This window comes from Bactrocera neohumeralis, unplaced genomic scaffold (genome assembly GCF_024586455.1).
Source record: "Bactrocera neohumeralis isolate Rockhampton unplaced genomic scaffold, APGP_CSIRO_Bneo_wtdbg2-racon-allhic-juicebox.fasta_v2 cluster09, whole genome shotgun sequence".
NCBI lineage: Eukaryota > Metazoa > Arthropoda > Insecta > Diptera > Tephritidae > Bactrocera > Bactrocera neohumeralis.
The window spans coordinates 34,841,081-34,850,650 of NW_026089622.1; the positions used below are offsets into that span (position 1 = coordinate 34,841,081).

The 9,570-nt window shown below is 36.6% G+C and overlaps 1 protein-coding gene and 1 long non-coding RNA gene across 4 annotated transcripts; one reads left to right on the forward strand and one right to left on the reverse strand.

Moving 5' to 3' along the window:
• The first annotated feature begins 1,185 nt into the window (after window positions 1–1,185).
• Window positions 1,186–2,091, forward strand: LOC126764173 (uncharacterized). The gene is made up of 2 exons (XM_050481965.1): window positions 1,186–1,393; window positions 1,476–2,091. Exons 1-2 carry the CDS (start codon window positions 1,350–1,352, stop codon window positions 2,089–2,091), a joined length of 660 nt encoding a protein of 219 aa, XP_050337922.1. The 5' UTR covers window positions 1,186–1,349.
• Window positions 2,092–2,132: 41 nt separating this feature from the next.
• Window positions 2,133–8,488, reverse strand: LOC126764277 (uncharacterized). 3 transcript variants are annotated; one of them, XR_007667865.1, is made up of 4 exons: window positions 3,334–8,488; window positions 2,831–3,269; window positions 2,627–2,775; window positions 2,133–2,545 (listed from the first exon to the last, which is right to left on the reverse strand). It is a non-coding gene; the product is annotated as an uncharacterized LOC126764277 (long non-coding RNA). The 3 variants fall into 3 exon arrangements; XR_007667866.1 differs by having other exon boundaries at window positions 2,606–2,775; XR_007667864.1 differs by having other exon boundaries at window positions 2,600–2,775.
• Window positions 8,489–9,570: the final 1,082 nt, after the last annotated feature.

Consider the following 9,570-nt stretch of genomic DNA (forward strand, 5'->3'; position numbering starts at 1 on the left):
CCGGGATTTAAAATTAATTTCCCGGGATATTCGGGATTTTTGTCCTTTTTTTTAAACACTGTTAGTTATTATTTTTTCATAAACAAAGTTGTATTTACAATAGATGAACATTGCCAAAAAACAATTAGTAAGAATTTAGTACTTTACAACACTGTTTGGCAGCAATCTGGAGGTTGCTTGTAATTTTTTAAAGACAATACCACCAACTAGTGTCGAATGCGAGCGTTGTTTTTCAGTGTCTGGAAGCATTTGCACTAAAATCAGATCTAGTTTAAACCATGAAACAATGGATGCGCTTGTATTTTTAAAATACTATTTAAAATTAGTTCCTACAGAAATCGATCTGTGATTTTTATTATTTGTTTTTTGACAAAATAATATATGTATATATAATACCAAATACATAGGTATATTTTTAATTTAATTCATGTAACTGATTCGAAATAAAAAGTGAATTATATATTTTTTTCAATTTATAAGAAATAATAATTATTATTAAATAATAATTTTTTTATTATAAAGAACCCAAGAACATGGGCATACTCAATTGAATCTATGTAACTGATTGGAAATAAAAAAAAATAATTTAATTTTTTTAAATTTATAAGCAATAATTAGCAATTTTTATTTTCTCCCGTTTTTCCCGGGAATCCCGGGAAATGAAATTTCGATATCCCGAAATCCCGGGAATTCGAAAACATTCCAGGAGTGGGAGCTCTAGTGCAGGGGCATAGACGATGACAACATCTGATGAGTCAACGTTACGGGTTTTCAAGAGGAGGGTTCTGCGAAGGATTTATGGTCCTTTGTGCGTAAGCACGGCGAATATCGCATCCGATGGAACGAAGTGCTGTATGAGATATACGACGACATTGACATAGTTCAGCGAATTAATAGACAGCGGCTGCGCTGGATAGGTCATGTCGTACGTATGGACGAAAACCCTTCAACTCTGGAAGTATTCGACGCATTAGTCGCGGGTAGAGCAGGGGAGGAGAAAGACTTCCACCCCGTTGAAAAGACCAGGGGGCCTATTCTGTATCTCGATTCGGAAATGAATTTTCTCGAATTCGAATTTTTTGTATTCGGTAACTCTATTTTCGCATTTTGAATCCTTATTTCGAAAAGTGAATCCGAATTAAGAAAATTTGCAACTATGTAATTCGAAATTAATTGTCAAATGTATTCGAGGGACTCGGTTAGCAAAAGTCAGCACACTAAACAAAGCCAATTTGAAATAATGGTGGAGTTTATGGAATCACATCCAAACTTGGCCAAAGGCTACGTAAAATGTGCCGACACTAAACAAACAAGTAAACATTTGTGGGAGCGGTTGAGTGAGAATTTAAATGGAGATGGACCACCCATACGGGACATGCTTTCGTGGGAAAAGGTAAATTTCTGTGTGAACAAAATTATTTTGCTATTATACGTTACCTGTGCATTAATTTCTATTTATTTTGTTTGCATTAAAGGTTTGGGCGGATTACAAAACCCACATTAAGGCTAAAGCTCACAAAAATAAGTTACATATGTCGGGGACAGGTGGTGCCTGCAAAAGTTCATTCCTTCAATTCAGTTGAATTAAGAGCATTTGACTTACTGCAGATAAATCAAGCGGTAGATGGGATAGGAGATGCTCAAAAGTTCAGTGCGGGAACAAGTGAAGTCACACAAAGCTACCAATGTGAAATCACGGATCCAAGCACTCAGAATGACATAAGTGATTTGCAAAATTTGGAAGAACTACCACCTTTAACGCCACCTTCTCGCCCCCAAACGTCACCCAAATGTAGCACTGTGCGGTCAAGTAAAAACAATCTCTTGAAAATGCAAGTAGACGGGCAAATAAAGTTGCACAAGGATTGTACTAAGATTTTAAAAGACGTGAATTACAATTTAAAATCTTTAGTTAAATCTAATAAGAAACTTGTTGAACAAAATGAAGAAAAAATAGAACTAGAAAGACAAAAACTAAAGTTTGCAAAGTTGAAGCATGAGTACAAAATTAAAAGCGACAGGGAGAGGAACAATGTAAGAATTGCAAAACTTAAAATCAAGGAACAAATGTTAAATGTAAATACCCGTTAATTTTACTTATTGAAATGTATGAATAATTGAAAGAAATGAAATAAATGGATTGCTTTTTAGTTACTTTATTTAAATTACGAACGCAAGCTTATTTTAATTCGGTCTCGTATTGTTTGCGCAATTCGTGAAAACTCGTTTTGATCTACGCTGGGTAAAGCCAAATTAGATCGTTCTTCATTAATTTCAATTACTGTTGGTGCTTCAACGTTGTATATGAGGCAAATGTTATGCAGGGCACAACAAACGTTCAAAATTTTAACAACTTTTTTTGGTGCATAGTGAAGCTCTCTTCCAGCAAGCAGGCATCGAAAACGACTTTTTAAAATTCCAAATACACGCTCGATTATTGATCTTGCTTTTGTAAATTTTTCATTGTACAAACTTTCAAGTGAATTTTCTTCTGCATTGCGGTAAGGCGTAAGGAGCCATGGCACTAATGGATATCCAGAATCACCTTAAATAGGATAGATAATGAATAATTAGTAAGCCTTAGGCTATATATAATTACAAGTACAAGCGGTTTGAATAAAATCACCGGCCAATTAACCATGAAGATTTATCTCCATTTTGATAGTTGGATAGCATGTTTTGTCATTTGTTTGAAAGGCTCCATACGTGTGCATCATGCGCTGCTCCACCATAAACTCCATTTACAGCTCTTATATTCATGTTATGGTCACAAATCTAATTATAAAGTACAATAAATAAGTCTGAATAAAACGTCGTAATATAAACTTACCACCATAGCATTGACGCTATGCTTTAGCTTTTGATTAAAAAAGAGATGTTCATCTTTTACTGGTCTAACCATCTGAATGTGAGTTCCATCAACAGCACCTATTATTCCTGGTAATCCAAATTTTGAATAAGATTAATTCTTAGCTTCACGCTTTTCTTGTAAGCTCATTTCAAATTTTATGTGTTTCGGACACATTGTTTTTTCAATAGCATTCAAAACTTCTGCAATACATTGAGATGTGGTGGACTGTGCTAACGCTGCAAACCGGTCTTGCCCTATTTGATGTTGATAGCCCCCTTGACCAAGGAATTTTAAAGTAGCAGCAAGTTTTATAGCTGGATTTACTGCCGTGGATCTTATAGGTACCGTTAGTTCTTCAGTTATGCCTCTTAAAACATAATCAAAGGCTTCCTTAGAAAGTCTAAAGTTTTGTATGAAGCTATAATCCCAAATGCAAAAACAGTTTATAACCGAACATAATACATATGTACATAACAAATTACCTATTTTGCGATAATTCCATAATATTAAATTCATTTATGTATCTTCTCGTAATCCTTTCCTCAATAATTTCCTCGTCCTCCATCCACAATGCAACGGAATCCATATTTTTCAGATAAATTTAAACTTATTTCATTTTATTTGGACATTTAGCATTCGAAAATACTGACACAGGGTGGTACAACTTTCGCATATTTATAAACTTATTTCGATTTTTTTACAGAATGCTAAAACACATTCGAGTCGAATATTAAATTCGAAAAGAATTTACTTTCGAATCGAGATACAGAATAGGGCCCCGGATGGAATTGGCACCACGTATCGACAAAAAAAAACGAGTGGCGCGCTGTTAACTCGGCTATAATCGCGAAAGCGGTGTCTTCGCAACTAAAGAAGAAGAAGAGCAGACAATCACCGTGCGCCAAATACGGGAAAACCCGTTAAAAGAGATCCCGCACCTTTCCGTCCATTCCAAAGCTGTTTTTGACAGCTCGAAAAGAAGTTGCTTTATGCGTCTATGTCTGAATTTGATATCACCGCAAAACTAATACGGCTATGTAAACTTACGTTGAGCAATACCAAAATATCCGTAAGGATTGGGAAGGATCTCTCGAACGGCTCTATACCAAACGAGGTATCAGACAAAGCGACTATCTATAGTGCGACTTTTTCAATCTAATCCTGTAGAAAATAGTTCGAACTGCAAAAGCAGCTTTGAAATCTACGGAGGTGTGCTGATCCTTTTTTACGGGTGTTTTTCAGGATTTGGCGCGTGGTGACTATGTGCTCAGTTGTTGATTTTCCAGGCCTGAAGCCACACTGTATCCGATGTTTAGAAGGCTTATCCCACGGTAGTTGGCGCAGATTGTGGGATCTCGCTTTTTGTAGATTAAATTCCAATCATCAGGCATGCTTTCGGCCGACCATATTCTACAAAGAAACTATTGCATGCATTTGATTAGTTCTTCACCGCCGTATTTGAATAGCTCAGCCGACAATCCATCGGCCCTTGCCGCTTTATTTTTCTTCAGACGGGTAGCTGTTATGTTGTTCATGATCGGGCAATGGAACGTCTGCTCCATCGTCATCAATTGGGGAATCGGATTCACCATCTCCTGGTGTTATGTTTTCACTGCCATTCAGCAGGCTAGAGAACTGTTCCCTTCATATTTTTGTATGCTCTTACTAGATCACCTCTAAAATAGAATTCTTCCAAAGGCGTTATCTATTATAAATATAAGTATTTGCATGTTACAATAAATATGTAACTTACGGTCTTTGTACATTTTAATTCCTTCTGAGTATGAATAAAAAGAAATATATATGTACATATATTTATGTTTAAATAATTTGGACAAGATTTTATTTGTAAACTAGCTGACCCCGCAGTCGTTTTCCTGCGTGAAATTATGTGTTTAGAAATGAAAAAGTTGAATTTATCATTTCACTTTTTTTCAATGTATCGCAGCTTGATAAACATTTTTTGGTTTCTGTTCCGGTGTATAGAAAATATGGTTTTCCAACTCGTGAGCAGGCCACGTATATCTGGCCGAGTGAAAAACATAGCATTTCCAAATGTATACCATACACTATGCGACTATCCTTGTGTCTCAAATGGAATTTTCACTGGAAACTGAATACGTTTGAACTGAAATGGCAAATCGTTAGAACTCAGAGGAATTCGTAGAATCAAGCATTCTGCCCCTTTGTATTCGATAGCTGCGTCACAATCAGTCAGGTTCCATTACACAGTTTCGGCGCCTGAAGATTGTGGAACATAATAACGACAGATCCAACTTTGAGACGCAAATGATGCGGTGGCATACCAAGCCTATTCAAAGAATTTAGAAATTCCACGATCGATCAATTTGTATGAGCGCAAGTCTCCCGGAATTTGACTTTGAATCTTCCAGTTTAAATCAACAACATCGGTATTTTTGGCAGCTAAGATTGCGCGTGCACTTAAGGAATTGTGGTTACGATAATTTGTCTAATGTCTGAATATTCGTGATGAGTTCATCTTTGGTGAATTGTTAAAGGGAAGATGGAATTGATATCAAACCACCGGAAGTATCAACCGGAATTTACCCATTTCCAATTCTTAGCGAATACGATGTAAAATGTCTTCGGCAATGTCATTTTTGTTCGTATTCCATAATTGACGCTAATTTGATGGCTGATCTTCGCGAAAAGTGTGCGAACTTCATTCCAGTGATTATCGTGTTCCAGCAATTGTAATTGTAATTGTATGTATAATATAGATATTTCCGAATAGAGCAAGTTCTCGCAAACGGTTCACTGACGAAAGTTGAGAAAAAACTCGTAAATGTTAATTTTGTTGCTGGGGGTGTTTTCTCTGTCTGTACTGTATTCTCTGTGTTGAAATAGACTATTTGGTCATTCTCCAAATTAACTGCGAGACGCACAACAGTCGGAAAACGTTCATGAATCGCAAAAGTAAATATCATACAAAGCGCTTTATTGCAGTTCACGTATCGACCGTATCGTTCAAGATCAGTAACCGCCATGTTGCTTCCTTTGTGACGTATTTACACACGTATTTTATCGATTACACCAAACTGCAATACGCAACATTGACATGACTTTTGAATGTGAATTAGACAACAGTGGCGAATATGGTACGATCCATATGTTGTCGACTTCGATATGTTGTTAACTTCGATATTCACGCCTCTAAGTTCAACGCTAACTGTTCTGCCATTGTCATCTGGTGAGCGACGCTGATACATTGGATATCCATCATTTCTAGTTTGTGTTTCCGAAAGAAAAGCACCTGGATAGTGTTTCGTACATTTATTGTCAGACATACAAACCGAAGTGGTATTGTTATGTCCGTAAGGTACATGAACCATATTGGTTTCGTATAATTCTGCTTCTATCTCTGGATCAGGAATTTCCGCAGAAATGATTTCATCAATTTGATTTGGTGTAACCACCGTCCACCATCCAAAGAAGAATATGTGCGTGCGGCAAACTTCTCTTTTGCCACTCAACAGAGTACATCCAGCATCTAACAGCACCACATATACGTTGCTTTAAGATAAAGTTTACAAAACATCGCAACTGTTGTTTGAAAAGTTGTCCTCTGACATCGTGACGATCGCTTGCTGATTGCCCGCGATCCATAATTTCATTCGTATGTCATCGCATCCTGGGAATACTCGGTTATGTACCATGGGCTGTCAATATACATACTTATGTTGATGCCAAAACGAACGCGACCTCTTCGTGGCATCGTAACAAATTTCAATCTGTAATTGAGCACTTTGTGTGAAACACACATAACGTTTTCACGGTATAAATTTCAATAATTTTTTTTTTTAATTACCTGGAATAAAGAAAGCAAACGACAAATTTGACAATTGAAAAACAAAAGGAAAAAAGTTGAAAAAAAATGTTTGTATGAAAAAAAAGTTATTTTTTTGGAATTGTCCAACTTTCCGACTTTTCCTCACGAAAAGCATACGCTTTTTTTATTTCTAAACTTTCCTCGGTCCACAGCGATCAACCGCTGAAAATTTCATCAAGATTGGTTCAGCTGTTCTCGAGCATTAGCGTTACTAACAGCATTCATTCGTTTGTATGAGAAAAAGAAAAGGGCTCTTTTTAGGGGTTTTCCGGCAATTATTCGAATTTTTTTTGCCATAAAAACCATCCTTGAGCCTCAACGAACATTTAAAAAAAAAGAATTGGCAAAATTGGTCCAGGTGTTTTTGAGTTATGTGCCAGCATTTAAAATCATAATTAATTTTTTTTTCGGAAAATTTTCCAGAATTTTCTTAAGTATTCTCCTTGTTTGGGCGGAGACCTGTCCGAATTGGTGGTAATCACCGAAATCGGTCCAGGCGTTCTCCAGTTATAAGCGTAGTAACTAACGTCACTTTCTTTTATATATATATATAGATATGTACAAGTATGTATGTACGAGGGCTGCTATATATATTTTATCAAAGAAAATGGTTTTATTGTTTTTCAAAATATTCTCCATCAAGATTTATACACTTTTGCATGCGCTCAAACCAATTTTCGAAGCACTTTTTCCACTCCGATTGAGACACCTCCAAAACATGGTTTTTGAATGCTTCAACAGCATCTTCTGGCGACGAAAATTGTTGGCCACGCATTATTTTCTTGATGTATGAGTGCCAAGTCAGGGCTGTACGGCGGATGACCCATCAATTCGACGTTTTGGCCGGTCAAGAAGGCGCTGGTTTGAGCCGATGTGTGAGAGCTCACATTGTCATGGTGCACAATGATTCGTCTTCTCTTGTTCGTTTTTCGAATTTCTCCGAAGACTTCAGGCAAACAAATGGTGGTGTACCACTCAGAATTGACCGTCCTATGTTGCTCAAGCGGAACAGCCGCCACATGACCAGTTTTGCCGAAGAAACAGGCGACCATTTGCTTCGAAGTGCTTCTTCCACGAACAACTTTCGTTGGATTTGGCTCGTCTTGGAAGACCCACACGGTCGATTGCTGTTTTGTTTCGGGCTCATACGCAAAGATCCATGATTCGTCATCTGTCACGATCTTATAAACGTCTCTTGAAGCACCGCGATCGTATTTTTTCAGCATTTCTTTACACACGAGCCTTTTTTTGAGCGATTTTCAAATTGTGCGGGATCCAACGAGAACAAACCTTTTTTACGGCCAGGTGTTCATGCAATATCGAATGTATGCTGGTGGGAGAAATGCATAGGCATGCCTCTATCTGAAGGTATGTTACATGACGGTCTTGCCTTATCAGTTCACGTACGGCATCGATGTTTTCTGGCACAACGGCTGTTTTTGGACGACCTACACGGAATTCGTCTTTGAGCGACCGTCGGCCACGATTGAATTCGTTGTACCAGTTTTTCACAGTGCTATAGGATGGTGCTTCATAGCCATACAAAGATTTTAGTTCATCGATGCACTCTTGTCGTGATAATTCACGTCGAAAGTTGTGAAAAATGATCGCACGAAAATGTTCACGAGTTAATTCCATTTTTTTGCCGCGATGAATTTTTTAATTCCCTGTAAATAAAACAATTCACGATTAAATGACAAAACGTTCTGAGTGATGTTATGCTAAAAAATGTCAAACTTTCCAATGGAAATGTCAGATTGCACCTGGCAACACTTAGTGTTGCCTAGGCCAGAAATATATATAGCAGCCTCCGTATTATTTAATACTTTTGCGAATAAAAATGTATTTATGTTTAAATACTATGCTGTAATGCTGCAGCTGCTCCAAATTGTTCTTTCACATTTTGAAACCTTAAAAATAAATTAAATTATTATATATGCACTAAATTTATTAAATTACTTACTTTTCTTAGTTGTCCATTTCTTTATTTTGTCGTTTTTTTTTGTACAACAACTAAGTGCTTGTGCTTTTCAACTCATGTGATGAGTGTTTTGTGTTTTTTCTTTCTTTCTTGTGAGGTTTGAGCAAGAATAACCTCACAGCAAACCTTACAAATCAATTATGAGGTTTTCTCAGAATAGGGCTGTTATTTTCAATTTGGTTCACTAAAATTTTTGTCTCTACAGAAGAGCTGCTCTGATTTCACAGTACAACAGCTAATCTGGGGGGTGAGAAATTCCAAGTCAGGGTGATGGTACTAGGTCAGTATAGTAAAACCCTCAAAGGGTTTGGCGTTCGTATGTGTCAGTTTTTTTTATGACCTTTTCAATTTTACAGTACATCAGCTAATCTGCGGGGTGAGAAATTCCAAGTCAGGGTGATGGTACTAGTTCAGTATAGTAAAACTCTCAAAGGGTTTGTTGTTCGTATGTGTCAGTTTTTTTTTATGACCTTTTAAATTTTTTCCTTATCTTGATGTTTTTTCGCTTAATTGTAACATTTTGGCACAGTATTTTGAAAACACAAATTGCAATGCGGATTGCACTACTGATTTTATGCTGTTCACTCGCAAACTACCAATCGTAGTAGACAAATTTATTGACGTATCACGTAATTTTCTTTCGTATGTTTTCCGATCCGTGCACGGATGTAACGATTCGACTCCAGATTGAACTGCTGATTCTTAGTGTAAAATTATTTTTTTCTCGTTAAAAAAACATTCTGTAACCTTTTAAGAGTTTTTAATAAATTATTATAATTGATTTTAAGTCTTATGAGAAAAAAATGTATTTGTATTTTCGTTTGTCATTTGCACCTTTTACAACAGTAAAACTGATCTAAAATCTTGGTAGCATTGAAGAAAGCGTTT